Source organism: Trematomus bernacchii, unplaced genomic scaffold (genome assembly GCF_902827165.1).
Source record: "Trematomus bernacchii unplaced genomic scaffold, fTreBer1.1, whole genome shotgun sequence".
NCBI lineage: Eukaryota > Metazoa > Chordata > Actinopteri > Perciformes > Nototheniidae > Trematomus > Trematomus bernacchii.
In genome coordinates, this window is record NW_022987593.1 from 17,107,692 (window position 1) to 17,124,498 (window position 16,807).

The following is a 16,807-nucleotide window of genomic DNA, read 5'->3' on the forward strand; positions in this document are numbered from 1 at the left end:
CAATTCTGCTTTTATACACATACAACAGTTTATTGTTGTTTACATAATGAAACTTTATATATATGAACTATTTGTTCTAAACTGTGGTTTCAGTTGTTATGGCAATTATGGTATTGAAGCTTAATACAGTGTAATCCTAATGAAATGTAAGTGGTATCCTGGGAATGGCATATAAATGTATGAGTGATAACAGATGTGTTCATGAAGGGTTTTATGACACTACTGGAAGGACAGGCGACATTTGCTCTAGGGGGGTATCTGCATGTGATCCAACGTGGTGTTGATTTATAGATATTAAAAGCTCCATGATGCAGAGATGCTTCCCACCTGAGACGAACAGGTAGGCGCTGTGCTCCGCGGTGCCGTCCTTGGTGAAGATGCGCAGCGTGTAGAGACCCTCGTCGTCTTTGGCCAGCTGAGGCAGCGTCAGGCGGGCAGATCCCCCCCCCACAGACATCTCTGCCAGAGCGCTGGGCTTCAGAAGCTTATCTGTAGAGACACAGTGAGGAACAGAAGAATGCAACTGATTATTTAATGTTTAATGTTGTTTTTATAGGCAATAATTTAAGCTTTGTTAGTTCCAGGTTTAATATGTGCAATAAGTTCATTTCAATAAGTTTTGCAATAAACATTGAACCAGTCCGGCCCTCGACTAGCACCGATTATTTAATTTTGGCCCACTGTGTATTTGAGTTTGACACCCCTGATTGAGACATACAAGCCAAGCTATTTAAGCTAACAGAATTAGCATATGTTTTACTCGTGATGGTTTTTGTCCCATCTTAAATGTATGCCACGTTTTTGTATACATGTATATGTTAATATTTAAGCTCTAGTTTAGATGTTTTATGTGAGGCTCGGAAGACATACAGTATTGATGAGATAAGATAAGTATATGATAAGAAGTACTTTATTGATCCCAATTTGGGAAATGTTTGGGTTGCAGCAGCATAAAAAGACATGGCAATAGCCAAGTACTTTGCCGTACTTAGTTCCCAGCACTTAGTGCCCCCATGGAACTAAGAGCAGATCGTGTTCACACCGGAGTACTTTTCCCTGAGGGAGGACTAGGCAAATGAAGCCGCTGACGTCACTTCTTCTTCTTCTGCTTTGGGTTTACTGGCAGGCCGCAAACCACTTCACGGCGTATACTGCCACCCGAAGTCCCCGGCCGGAAGTCCCCGGAGTTGGGGACTGGCTTCAGTAGAAGCTGCTGGGACTCCCAGCAGCTACTACTGAAGCCTTCCGAGTAAATCGTCAGAACGCCGACACCTCCTCATCTCCACCGCTCCCATGTTTTTTTTTGTGTTGCCATAAGTTAGTCTCTTTGCGTTGGTGCGTGGGGCTAATGCTATTGCTAATAATGCTAATGCCAGCAAATACAATGGCGGCTTCACAAAACTTTTCAGAGTTTTACGGGGCGTGGTTTGCAATTCGCCCAGCCAATCAGAAATTGGTATTTTTTTCTCCCCAGGATAGTCCCACCTCTCTAGCAGGGACTGAAAATGGGGGTAAAAGTTCTCTGAACTAAGTTCTCTTTTTGGTGTGAACGCAAAATTCCAGGAACTATCAGAACTAAACGGGAAAAGTACGGGTAAAAGTACTCCGGTGTGAAAGCGCCTAATACAATTTAGAATTGGCCCTCAGCAAATTAAAAAAGTATAATGGCCCACAAAAGAAACTTGTGCTTACATATTAAATGTAAAAATATATCACACAGTAGTGTTCATGTGTTAAGAAGCCCACTTTTCAAATACATTCAGTCAATTCAAGTTGGAAACATTTTCTAACAAATCTTAGTTGATAAGAAAAAAGCCCAATAACTTATTTCCATAACAAGCTTGAAATATACCCTTCCTATTTCTCCTTATTACAATCACTCTGAGGCTTCTGTTTTAAGGAATGAGCTGCCAACACTCACAAGCATAACTTACCTACATTTGATTGATTTTGCTAACTTATAACTGAACTTATGAGGCAATAGACCTCACCTCTAGTGAGTGGCCCAGCCCTTTTTTCTGTATGTGTCCCTCGGTGAAAAAAGTTTGGACACCCCTGGTTTAATGTGATAAATGTAAAAAATCTATAAATACATGTTAACGTCTTACCGTCTCGGTACCACTGGACAAGGGGGGGCACGTTGGGCAGGTCTGGGACCACCACCATGGAGCAGACCAGGCTGATGCAGCTGCCCTCCGTCCCAAAGCTGACGGAGAAACGGTCCAAAAGACTGACCTCCAGCTTACTGGCATGGATCTCAGTCAGGTGGGGCACTGAGCAGGGAACATGGAGTTCATCATTTTAATACATATTCACTGAAACAGAGTCTATTTGTTTTGTCTTTTTTAAGTGTTTTACTTTTATGTTAAATATATTGTATGTTGCAATGTAGGAGGAGCCTGAGACTTAAGATTTACCTTGCCAAATGTCCGCAGTAGCTATCGTACGTACAACTAATTAAGCCTTTGAATCTTTGAATGTGGATGTGGTATTTTAAAAATGGTCATTTTGTTACATTTATAATGCAAGGTAAACGTTTCTGTTTCTGACATTTCTGTGTTAAAATCTGAAGGGAATACACCTTGAAAACTAGTCAAGAAAGCCAGAGATCCTATAATCAGTGGCTTTAAATACATCCACATAGTATAAATTATAATAATGAATGTAACATGTAGATTTAGTATTGAAAAAAGGGTTAAAAAAAACACCAATAAAAGACAATTTTGGGGATAAAACATCGCACCTAGTAATCATGAGACATCTGTTTAGGAACTGCTTTCTTTACTTAAACCTCAACATTGTTTTGATTTCAAGAAAATGAAATCATTGACGTGTATTCTCCACCTGTTATTGCAATATATCGTATAATTTTATATTCGGGATTGTTGGAAACGTCATTTTGATCTCTCTGTCTGTAAACACAAACTGAGTAATATTGACATTAAAGTTGACTTTCACTTGACTTTGAATATGACTTCTTGTCAAATTTTACAATATATGGACTCATAAGGAATCTAATTATTGTGTTTCAACATTTTAAATCATTGACTGGACAAAGAGTGGTATATATGTTAACAAAGTACATTGTAAAGTGTTTGGAGCAGAGACTGATGGTACATTAAGGCGGAAACACGTTAAACATTGTACATTTCCTTTCCATAAACACATTAAGTGTGTAACTAGATCTTTCAGAGTGTTTACTATGAGCAGAGGTCCTTGTTTGTATGTGTCTGTGTCTGGACGAGGACAAAAGCTTCTCCTCTTTATCCCCCTTATCATCACATGCTCTGCTCTTTGTTGCCAAATGATCCCATGAGTTTGAACTGATGGTGTCTGGGCCTGAGTCCAATAAAACATTTAAAAAAAGGCCCTCCTTCAGCATATCTTTCAGCTACTTCCCTCTCTCTCTTCTCACCTAAATTGAGCTGGCAGGACACTGCGGTCCCTGCTGCTCCTGTGAAGACAAACACAATCATGATTACAGAGAGAATATTATAATATCTGAGTGATACAGATAAATATAAACCAGTTTAAAGTCTTACTCTTCACGGTGACGGTAGCCTTGCTGGTGGCGGTGCCGTGAGGGTTTGATGCCACAGCGCTGTACTCAGCCGTATCGCTCACTGCACACCTGCAGGGGCAAAGAGCATGGGGAAATGACCTTACACTACAAAATCTTGAAATCTTGCCAAGTATCTTTGTCTAATATCTAGTCAGAATATGTCTCTACACCTGCTATAAGACATGATAACTTCAGAAGTAACACTGCAGTGAGATATCGGGTCTTGTTTTTAGACAATGCATCATCTTGTTAAGTCAAAATATCTTATTTTGAGTCGTATCTCAGATGAAACACATATTTTTTTTACATATTTATTAGAAAATCACCAACTAACATCAGAAAACAGAAAACCTTTGAGCATTTGCTGCTTATATTGTAACACAGCATTTCCTGATTCTGGTCAAATATAGTTCAAAATGAGTTCTCCCAGATAATTACAAGATCTGGTTTATCTAAATATCCCTTCTTATTTCAAGAGATCTTACCAAGCCAACTTTCCCTTGTTCTATTGGCAGATTTTTGTACTTATTTCAAGTGAAAACGGCTTGTTTTCATTATTGTTTAACTTGTTTTTGGAGCAGCAATTTGTCCAGTGTATGTACATAAAACAAATATATAAATGTATGTAACAATGTACAACCATAACTTTCCGTTTTTTGTAAAATATATTGACTTTATCATTTAGGAATGATGCTTCCTTAAAATAAATGCAGCCTTGGTTAATTTAATATAAAAATGTTTACACTAAAGAGTTGGATCGAGCCAATACAGAACATGTGATAAGGATAGATAAACACTACTTAAGGGGAAACAGGGTTTTCAAAGACTAAAGATTGAAATGGAGATTTTCTGATCATACATTAAGGCAAATTAGCTCATGGTGTAATCATTTCACAATATTCCAAAAAGTGTTAAAAAATATATTTTACTGTTGAAAATAGATGTTGGTTGTGTTAAAGGTGGGGTAGGTAAGTTTGAGAAACCGGCTCGAGATACACTTTTTGTTATATTCCATGGAATGCTCTTAACATCCCGATAGCAATGAATATCTGAAGTGCTTTGACAAAAAATCCATAAAAAAATTTCATCTGTGGAAGCTGTAGAACTGTAAAAAGCACGACCAGTCATCTGAGCCGGCCCGGCTAAAATAACTGGATGGCCTACCTGCCTGTCAGCCTTCCATCTGTGCACAAACTTATCTCGTGCCCTCATTGGTCATGTGCGCGTTCGTGTGTGTTGGAGGAGGGGCTCTGTAAGGAAGTGGCAGATTTTCTCCGGTTGTGTATTTTCAAATTCTAGCGCACTCGAGCCGGTTTCTCAAACTTACCTACCCTACTTTTAATGGTTGGGGAAACACAATATAATGAATGAATTATTTGAATAAAAAACTAAAAATGTAATCAGGCGAATACTTAACCATTTTTGTTGATAATAGTTGTTGGTAAACTAAAATACTTAATGACTTGTAATGTTCGCTCTTTACTAAATGGAGCACTGTCTTTGACTGTATTGTTTTTGATTGATGTTCAATTGTAGTTTCTACCATTGTCTTGGTATGATTGAATGATTGAATGAAATCAAAGAGTTGTACAAAGAGTATGTACCCAAAAAATAACCCAACACATGTGATCGACGAGGTGAACCAAAGGAGGAGAAAGCTGTAATCGTATTTGAATATTGGAGGTTTGGAAACAGAGTTTTTAAAAGTAGGAATATTCCTTTCTATCCTCAATGGACATTTTGAACTAACAATTGGCGGCATATCCATATTTATAAGAACACAACTCATCCTTTCTTCAACAACACCACAGCGGCTCTTTAAAGGCAGCTGTAAACTCCTTGAGTCAATGTTTGATTACAGCATAAGACATCATGCTCTGCCTCTTTAGAAAGTGATCTCACATGTTGGGAGCGTTTAAAGGAAGGTGTTCTGAGGCAGCAGGGCGAGAATAGAAGGAAGACATGTGACCTTCAGCCTGGACTGAACTATTTTAAAAGACGCTCCATTCGACCAGCTGTGGGGGAAATTCACTCAGTCTGGTCTTCTTCTCATCGAGGTATTTCAATGGGTCGCTAAACCAGAATTAATATACTTTTTCTACAAAGTAAGGCACCTAAATGACAGTCTCCTTGGTGACCCTGTAATGCAATGACGGAGGAGCGGAGATATTCAATGCCACAGATATAGAGGGAGAGGGAGAGGGAGGGATTCATGGCTCAAATGACGCAAATGTCAGCACTTCCACACGAACAGCTGAAGAGTCTTGAAGATGACGAACAGGCAACAGGCCGGTCGTTCCTCTTCAGTTCAACAGACCTTTCTATATCTCTCTAGCCACGGACATTTGAAGTTTTGTCCCCAAAAGTGTAGAAAAAACGCGGAAATATTTAACATTAAACAGTCATAGATTATTAAGCTTGGCATTAGTTGTCTTGTAGCCCCTTCTGCTCCTTTCCTTTCCCTCTTGTGCCAAGTTTTTCATATTTTACAAATCCTTACTATGGCATTTGCCACTTGATTGACGTACAGGTAAGCAAGTCTGAGATCTCGGCCGTTTCTCAATGTCGAGTAAACCTGCTGCAGAGCCACTTTTAAAGTATACTACGTCATCGAGTGGCGCCGAAGGACTGTTTAAATGCCCAGCATTCGGCGCCACTCGATGACGTAGTATACTTGAAATAGTGGCTCTGCAGCAGGTATACTCGACATTGTGGGTGTTTCTCAATCGCGAGTAAAGCTGCTTCAGAGCCACTATTTCAAGCATACTACGTCATCGAGTGCCGCCGAAGTACTGTTCCAATCTCCAGCATACTTGGAAATCTACCGAGCCCGGCGTACTCCGTTTGGAGAAATATCGAGGCTGCACATGAGTAGACTCCGCGGTCTTAAAATCCCCACAATGCTTTGCGCACGGACCAATTTCCCCAAATCTGTGGCGGAAGATGTAAGAGGCGGGGCCTCTCATATGACGCACACCTGCACACTTGCTAGCCTGTTCCACTCTTTGTTTTCCAAATGTCAGGAAGTATTCTTGACTCGCTTCTGAAGCAAGATGCTCGGCAGACATGTGCTACCAAGCAAGCGTACTCGCGATTGAGAAACACCCTGAGAAACGGCCCTCATCTTTCCTAACACGCAGTTCACCACGCATGCGCCGTCAACTGCAAATCACCGGCGAGCTGATTACCTAGTTACCCTTCCAATTTATACAATTCTACTAAAGAAAGGGTATAAAATTGACATGTACTGAGTTGGATTGTGCCATACGGGTTCATGCAGTTATGCAAGGTACACCAACATAAGGCACTCAGTATATATATAAATACATATATGTTTAGCATTTCTAATGTAGGTAGATCATTTTGACTTTTAAAAGTAGCTCCCAAGCTGAAAAGGTGTGGGCATCCCTGCTGTGGACAATACCCACAGGAGCAAATATATATTATATCCATGTCTTGTTAAAGTTTTGTATTTTATTTAACACTCTTTAATTTTTCTTCCCTGTGGCTTTTAAAAATAATGTCATTATGTAAAGCAACTTGAAAAGCCTCTGCATTGAATTTTAAATAATAAATTCAATGCAGAAATAATTCTTAACATATTGTTTGGGGAAGGAAACCAAACCAAATCATAATATGTTATTAATAGGTATACAACATCGCTTTGAAAGACTGGTTATATACAGACCCTCTCATTTGGAGAATGTTGACATTATCATCAGTACTATTATGTTCTTGGAAACTCTTTAAATCAAAAAACTGCCGTGTTTCTACAGAACATTCAGTTTTGTTTCTGAAGTAGTGTTGCTCCTTACCTGCTAATGATCAAACTGTGGACTCCATACTTGTTTTCAATCTTGTACTTCCCTGGGGCGCTCAGTGGGTCGACGGGCGCACCTCCTTTATACCTGCAAACAGAAAGTGTTTTTTAAACATCTACACACTGTCACGGTAAACTGGTAAAATCTGAATTTGTCTGGCAGAGAAATAACTTCATGATGGTCCACCTGACAATAAAGAGAGATATGTTGTGTTTTTAAATAGCAGCAGGTATTTACAACGTGATGACAACTGGGAAGGTATGCTGCACATTGTTGGTTGGTATAAAAAGGATTACAGGAATGCTAACCATGCTAACAAACGCTAACAATGCTAACAAACCTTTTTTGGGGGAGGATAAAAGCATTAATACTGTATGTCATCCGAGCCTCACATAAAACATCTTAACTAGAGCCTAAATATTAAGATATACATGTAGCTATACAACAACGTGGCAAAGATTTAAGATGGCACCAAAACCATCATGAGTAAAACATATGCTAATTCTGTTAGCTTAAGTAGCTTGGCTTGTATGTGCAAATTGGTCTTTTGTAGTAACATTTTCAAGATTTAAAGAAATGTCATGAACTGGAGTTACCTTACTGATTAAACTTGGATGTTCTAAGTTAATAGCTGTTGGGGGAAATACTGAATATGTACTCTTCCAATATGAGAGTACACATGATAACAAAGGTATCCCAACTGACAACCCAGTCTCACGGCATTTCGTGTTATTAGTCACAAAATTAATTTAATCTATTGATTCGTGTTCACCAACACGATTTTCGCATTTTTTTCGTGTCACACAGAACGATTTTAAAAGCAATGTATTTCTATTAGGGCTGTCAAGTTAACGCGTTAATAACGCGTTAACGCAAAAAAAAATTAACGCCACTAATTATTTTAACGCGATTAACGCATGTGTATTTTTTGTCCTCGGCCGCCGTAGTTTCAGAGCGCATCGAGTTTAAAATACCATCTACAAGCTGATGCTGACAGCCCCGCTCCTGCTGCCCGCTTGTGGCAGACCACACTTCCACGCTCACCGGCAGGCCCGGACTGGCCATCGGGAGGACCGGGAGGGTGTGTGTATGTGTGGCGCGAGCGAGGCACACCTTACGTGTTGTTGTTAGCATCTGGTGCTAGCTAGCTGAGCTAACGGATATAAGGAGCTGTTTCAATGAAAACAGAGGAGCGACATTTCGCCGACAACTGCGCCGAGCACTTGACTTTATGCAGGTAGCCAGACAGCACACTCAGCACGGATAGTGCCGCAACACAGCTCATACACACAGACATATATGCCTTGAGCTGCACATAGCTCCAACGATCCTCCACATTCACACACACACACACACACACACACACACACACACACACACACACACACACACACACACACACACACACACACAGTATTGTATGAGAGAGGTTCTAGGTTGAATTGAGGCGAATATTTGTAATGTTCAGGTTGTTGTGTTTAATATTCATGAGAATATTTGTCATTGTTCAAATGATAATAAACAAACATATAAAGCATAGTTGTCCACTCATATGTTGATAAGAGTATTAAAAACTTGAAAAATATCCCTCTAAGGTACATTTAGAACAGATAAAAATGTGCGATTAATTTGCGATTAATCGCGATTAACTATTTTAATCGACTGACAGCCCTAATTTCTATTGGTAGTATGTTTCGTGCCTGCAACACGTCTTTTTGTCCGGTCGGGTCTTGGAAGACCAGAAGCTGTGTGGTTCATAAAAACATGTTCTTACTCAATATCTTACCCTAAGCCTAACCCTATCCCTTTTATTTTAAATTGTATAATGTCGGAGTTTTTTTGCCGTCCGCGAGGAAAAGAAATGGCTCAGAGCCTCAGAATACTGACATCTGTATTTTTTGTCATCTCTTTTTCCTTCTAATTTGTTATTATTTGGTGCAGGCACGAAACATACTACCAATATAAATACATTGCTTTTAAAATCGTTCTGTGTGACACGAAAAAAATTGCGAAATCGTGTTGGTGAACACGAATTCATAGATTAATTTCGTGACTATAACACGAAATGCCGTGAGACTGTGTTGGTACATGCTTTAAATGTGTTGTCTCTAAACTGAGTTGAACGCACTCCAGTGAAATGTGATTTTTCTGACCATTTGACGACGGGCCTGGGGTTTCCCTCCACGGTACAGAACAGCTTGACGGGGGTCTTCTCCCACACGGTGTGAGGTCGAAGAGCCACCAGGAAGTCCGGCATCTTCTGGGTTTCTGATGGATTCACCTTCTTATACATCATTTCCTTAACCTGGAGAGAGAGTAGAGTGGGTCAATTGAACGTATGTAGCACAGAGAAAATAAGACTTCATCTTAAAGCTCTTATTTGCCAACATCAAAATGTACCAGATGACATAACTATCAACAAATCTAACACAATTAAAATAGTTCCTCCATCACAGCAGCTCAATTTGCAACATCATAAAAGACATATATTTAAGGCAAGAAACAGGAAAACACACATTTGACATACCATTATAATTGCACAAGACCTTTTAACTCTGTGCTTATTTTCTGTGGGACCCTGTATCTCTGATTTAATGATGAAACATGTATATTTTCATTTCAGGACACGACTGGGCTCAGAGATGATGTTGTTGGCCAGCCTAATTGGTTCCATATAAATAACCAAACACTGATTAAACCCCTCCAGACGCCTCACCTCTCTCTGCAGGTTCAGCCTCTCCACCTGGGCCTTGGTGGCCATCCTCATCCTGTGGAGCTCCTCCTGGATCACCGTCAGTCCTTTCCCAACATTCGTGCTCACTCTCTGGTACTCCTCCGTTCCATCTTCTGCGCTCCTGCACACACACAACTCACATTAATACAGTTTTACACAGGAAACCAACTCCAAATATATAATTAAACATGCTCCACTCGACAACAGAATGATATGTGGGGTGTAATCGAAGAGAAGCAGATATTTAGAAGGCAATTGAAGTTTTAAAATGATAAAATGATTGTTTAAAATAGTTCAAGAACAAGTACAAAACTTCCTAACAGCTTTTTCTATCCCAGCATAATATGAAACATCCTAAACAGGAAATATGAAGGCACAACATCTACAAACAGAGGAAACACAAGAAGATGTACTGTACTATAAAACATGTGGTGATTAAGTAAACTACTGTTTTGATTACACTTGGTTGTTGTAAGTTAAATGAACCATTACAGTACATGTGTTTTTGCTGATTGAAACTCTAAACAGAGGGGTTTTCTTTATACACTATTAATCTGGGAACCAACTCCAAACACATTTTGTATCTATTATATTTAAACATGACTAATTTCAGTGGCACTTGGTGTCAAACACAAGTACATTTAGACGTTTGTTTCATCCTGTACAGACTTTTTATTCAATAAGTTCTGGAATATTTAACATTTGCATTTTATTTGCAATATTTTTCCCTAGATAAGGATGTTCCATCAACCCAACAGAGTTAATTTAACACATGTTATAGACTAACAAGCTCTACAACCCCCTAATCACCACTTACACACATAATTACCATCATTTAAATATGATCAGATACAGTAGTAACACAGAAGTAAAGTGCCGTCCTGACTCGGTGCAGCTAGAAGAGGCTTCAGTATTACCTTACACCTAAAATAGCCTTTTTACTTTGACTTCTTACATTTAGAACACAAATACCTGTACTTTCTACTTCTTACATTTAGAACACAAATACCTGTACTTTCTACTTCTTACATGTTGAACACAAATACCTGTACTTTCTACTTCTTACATGTTGAACACAAATACCTGTACTTTCTACTTCTTACATGTTGAACACAAATACCTGTACTTTCTACTTCTTACATGTTGAACACAAATACCTGTACTTTCTACTTCTTACATGTTGAACACAAATACCTGTACTTTCTACTTCTTACATGTTGAACACAAATACCTGTACTTTTCTACTTCTTACATGTTGAACACAAATACCTGTACTTTCTACTTTTTACATGTTGAACACAAATACCTGTACTTTCTACTTCTTACATGTTGAACACAAATACCTGTACTTTCTACTTCTTACATTTTGAACCCAAATACCTGAACTTTCTACTTCTTACATTTTGAACACAAATACCTGTACTTTCTACTTCTTACATGTTGAACCCAAATACCTGTACTTTCTACTTCTTACATGTTGAACCCAAATACCTGTACTTTCTACTTCTTACATGTTGAACCCAAATACCTGTACTTTCTACTTCTTACATGTTGAACACAAATACCTGTACTTTCTACTTCTCACATTTTCCAAACAGGCTGGTTCCTTTAGTTTGAATGTGTGTTTGGTGGCGTGATCATTATTATTTAGAGTCATTGCGTGCCTATTGATTTGAACACGATCCGTGTATCCATCATTTCCTGGTCTTCTCTAAAGAAGAGGGACCAATGAAAACGTTGTCATGTTGCCGTTGTTCAGCATGGAAACATTCATTAGCTAACAATGACATTATTGTTCTATTAATATAAAGGGAGGTCAGGTACTCTTTAAAACAGCTGGTAGTTATGGGTACTTTTTACTGAAGTACATTTCAAAGCCTCTTTACTTTTACTTGAGGAAAGAAGTTTAGTCAGTACTTCTACTTTCACCAGAGTATTTTTAAACACGAGTATCTGTACTTCTACTTGAGTAAAGGTTGTGTGAACTTTTGCCATCTCTGCTGACATTATGACGGCCAATAGGAACTCACCTCTGCCTAAACGCAGGTATGGTATAGCCTGGTTCTGCCATAGCCGCTGTGGCCTGGCTCTCCGAGATACAGCTGGATTGCCTGTTGGGAGGAAATACACGGTTATATTTCAGCCATTTAATAAACATTCAACCGTCATTTTGAAAACGTTCAGGTTTTAGTTTTGCAGAAGCAGGTTAAGATCTACCTGAGGAGTTCTTGAGTTTTAGGGAATTGTTCAGTAGCACATGAGGGCCTCCTTGTCTGTTATATATTATTGAAGGTTTTAGTTTAGCAGAAGCAGGTTAAGATCTTTTTTATGCTCTTAACCTTTTTCATATTACCATATTTTATTCAATATGCTCCATAGATAGCTTTTTATTTTATTGTATTTTCTCCTCATAACATTGTGAAGCACCTTGAGATGACGTTTTTTTTAAAGTGTGCTATATAAATGAAATGTATTATTATTATATTACCTGAGGTGTTCTTGAGTTTTAGGGAATTGTTCAGTAGCACCATTTTAGCACATGAGGGCCTCCTTGTCTGTTATTTATTATTGAATTGTCTTTTGTAAAGATAGACAGAATATGCACACGGTTATATATCAGCCATTTAAACAACATTCGACCGTAATTATGATACAAAACTTTAAGGTTTTAGTTTTGCAGAAGCAGGTTACTGCGCTAAAATCTCTGAAGATCTACCTGAGGTGTTCTTGAGTTTTAGGGAATTGTTCAGTAGCACATGAGGGTTCTCCTTGTCTGTTATATATTATTGAAATGGCTTCTATGAAAGATAGACAGAATATGGTGCCAATCCATTTCAATTTCTACACCTAACTTGTGAATCTTCCTCATCATTGTCTCTCCTTTACACTGTCAAATATCTGTTTTACCTATTAAGTATCCTGTAAGATCCATTATTATATGACTGTTATCTTTCTAAAGTGCAAAACACTTAAAGGAAAGGCAAACTCAAACAAAACCTCAACATCTGCTCATGAAAGCAACCTGAAAGTTATGCATATCTTAATGAATTCCCCTTTAACACAGCTGATATACTGATATACTGTACGCTGCAATTTAAAAGGAGCACAGCTAAATCTATTGAGATACGTTTGATAGTGGTTACTGTCTGGGAGAGAAATTTGGTGATAATCAGGGACATAGACAAAGATGTCAAACAAAAACCTTATATTAAGTCGATCAAATTGGTAGAAAGTTGACATTGTGTGTAAAAATGAACCATTGACACTCGGTCCAACTATGTCCACAGTATCTAGAGATCTGACCACTGGCATCAGATGTAGGTCAGGTTATTGGGAGTGACGTGCAGACATAAGAAAGGGGAGAACTTCGTACTAAAAGATCTGATGAACTACGCTTTAGGTGCAGATGAAGCCAATTATCTAGTGACAAAAAAAAGCAGCCTTCAAGCATCAGCGTGTGACATGTCGAATAGCAGAGCTGGATTAAAAGCCATGAAGGATGAAGTCTTTCAAAAAAGCAAGTAGAATAAACCCGTCCATTATGATTAACAACACCAGACAGAAGCTGCAGAGCATCAGCAACAGTATCTGTAGACCTTCACAGCTTCTGGGTAAAAACCCCCTGGGGATCGCTTCAAACATGGACCAGGAATGCCAACACACAGCGAATGTTATTATATTCTGCAGAGCGTTTTCACTTGTTTTGGAAGCACCACTTGTTCTCTAAGCTGTGCATCGAGTACATTGAACACACATTAAGTTATCTTTCTGATTTCCACTTAATCAAGGTTATATGATTATGGATGCATGTGTATTCCAACTGAACACCACAAAAGGAAGTATTAACGTTGATGAAAAGTGGATTTTTCTTGCAGGAATTGGCTAACCCTAACCCTAAATCTTAGGGGAGATTTTCCTTACATCATGCAATGGTCTAAGCACAGAACGTGTTGCATGACTTCGAGTCTGTAAAAACCAAATATCTAATTTGGGATGTTGGGTCAATCGATCCAAACAATCTATGTTCAACACACTATGCAGTCTCTCTCTCTGTAGAAACTATTAACACTAGTGTCTTGAGTTGGAGTCATAAAATAGGTGTGGTCTGTCATCTTAGCTAACTTAAGACACAGATGACTCCAGTTGGCAGTGGGAGGTGATGGTAACAGCTTATTTTTCATTATACGTAGTACCACAAAGTCTGTTTTAAATGTGTGTAAGATTTGCAACGAATTAAAGCTTCCATCTTGGTAGCCAAATAATCACAGCTAATGGCACATAACTACAAAGTAGCTGGTTTCATTTCCAGCCGAGTAACTATTTCTGCTTTTCAAACCCGCCAGTCTGTGTCCAAAATCCAATTAAGCCATCCCATTAGAAAGAAAACTAATTAAAAAAAGCACCTTATTGCAATAGTTTTAGTGCCTACAAATAGGATGTGTGCAAACAAGTCTCTGATGATATGACCTCACCAAAAGATAAAAGGTAGAAAAAGTCTAAAAATGAGTCCAATGTTTTTTGTTTTTTGATGGTGGCTTTCCTCGCTGATATTACTTATTATATACTGAGATAGTTTGAATGTGTCTCAACTTCCTTAAAACGATTTTTACGAGGAAATACCTTGATTTCAATATTGTGCCGTTAGGGTTCACCGTTGATGCTTTTACAACATATTTACACAACGAGAATTTTGTTAACCATCGTTAGTAATGTGTATTTAATAAATACGCGGGGAAAAGACAGATAATACGACTGCCTGAAGAGTCTGGTAACTCAGAAAGTACCTCACTTTACTGCAATGCAACCAGGAAAAGACAACCCCACGATATCCAAATCTAGACTTATATCACGGTATCAATATAATATCGATAATCTGCAGCCCTAGTCACAATACTTTGGAGTTTTTGCGCTGTTGCAGTCATTATTTATCGCCACCACGTTGTAATGAACAGCTTTAAATGTGTCTGAAGCCAAATGGAAAGCCAAGTTATGAAGCGGACACATGAACAGCATGAATATGAAGACCAGCTGTCAGCAGCGGCTCCATTATATCTGTGTCTCTACGCAGCGAAGCAGCACGAGCGCAGTGTCCAGACGCAGCAGGTGAACGCTCCGTACCTCACTGCTGTCTGCTGCTTGGCACACACACATGAAGAGTGGTGATAAGCATAATCAGTTTTCACTTGGCTCACAGCCTTCCCCTTCTTCTTAAACCAAGACGTGACTTTGGAAGCCATGACGGGAAAAAACTTCAAGGAGATCTGGCCATGAGCACCAGAGAGGGGGGGGAGGAGGGAAGGGTTGGGGGTTAAACATGTGTTAGCCATGACAGTACCAAGTATATTTAACATTATGTAAACTGCAACCCTTTAAGAAGTCTCTGTGAATCACATTATTACAAGTACATGTGCAGATATTGCAGATACTGAAAGCACTTCGATATTCACAGAGTGTTGCTTCTCGTGGCATAAGATAAGATAAGATAAGATAAGATAAGATGGACTTTTATTAATCAGTAGTTTAACAGCAACAGGGTGAGATTGAAAAACAGGACAGCACAGATTTACAAATTAAAGATCAAATCAAAGATACAATTATATACAGTTAAGTAACTTTAAAATAAGAAAGGAATTAAATGACCATACATATTTGGGTCATATACACATATTATTTATTATATCATAAGTAATAAATAACCATTCTTTAAACACTGGTATTTAAAGAATACATTCATATTGCAAGCATGAATTTATCGCAGAAGAAGACCAACTTTTAGGAGACATCAGGACAACATAAGCCAAAGCTCAGCACTTCAAATGTTTCACCTTACAACCTCACACAGCTATGAATAGCTTGGAGCAGCCTGCCTATCCCATGATTGGAGAAATAAATTAAAAGAATAAATCAATTACCAGCAATGCAAAGACCTTAAATATGTCATTAATAACGAGGAAATTGGATGTGAAACTGATGAGAGAACAACGACTAAACAAGCTGTCGAATCCAAACTACAGAGGAATAATGTTTCTCTTGAGAATAATCATATATTTCAACAGTAGAGCATTTTTTTCATGTGTTTATTTAAGCAGATACGTTAAGGGAAAAGAGGGTCAGTCACTTCCTAATGCCCTGGTATGTTAGGAAGTACTGCTCTGGGAGATTATAGCAGATTGTTTCTCACACAGGAGACAGATTATCTATGACAGCAACTCATTTCACTTGACAGCTGATCACTTCTCCTGCTACTCTTTGCACATTTCTCCAATACAATTAGCCAACACAACAGCAATCATTAAGAAAAGACTTACCCCAAGAGATTAAAAGAGCGCAAAGCGGAGTTAGACCAGCCTGATGCCACTTGGGAAGCACTTGCTGATGGCAACACAAATATTACCCTCTCACTGGAAGAATGCTGTTCCCCTTCCACCCCATGTATGGACGCACTTAAGACTATATATAGCAATTACCCCCAAATGTTCTTCTCATTCTGCACTTTGGAGATGAAGAGTGTGCATCCGTTACCTGCACTTTTATTTAATTATTTAGAGGTGTGATCGATACACTGCAATTATTACATTTAAGGACTTATTTGTGACTTTTTAAATGAAAGGTCACGAGAGAATAAAAGGTAAAATGCTCATGGGGGCTGGATTTTGAAAAATGAAATATTGCTTCCTCACGACAATATCT

At 38.7% G+C, this 16,807-nt stretch overlaps 1 protein-coding gene across 1 annotated transcript in view; it reads right to left on the bottom strand.

Annotated features, from left to right (window-relative positions):
- The window catches only part of myom2a (myomesin 2a), a 54,205-nt gene extending 37,673 nt beyond the window's left edge, over positions 1-16,532 (bottom strand). The window contains 10 exon segments of the mRNA XM_034129419.1: positions 328-489; positions 2,109-2,273; positions 3,416-3,454; positions 3,543-3,631; positions 7,378-7,470; positions 9,537-9,688; positions 10,100-10,238; positions 12,148-12,228; positions 15,236-15,378; positions 16,426-16,532. Of these exon segments, the coding sequence (XP_033985310.1) occupies positions 328-489; positions 2,109-2,273; positions 3,416-3,454; positions 3,543-3,631; positions 7,378-7,470; positions 9,537-9,688; positions 10,100-10,238; positions 12,148-12,228; positions 15,236-15,354 (1,039 nt within the window). The 5' untranslated portion in view covers positions 15,355-15,378; positions 16,426-16,532.
- Positions 16,533-16,807: the final 275 nt, after the last annotated feature.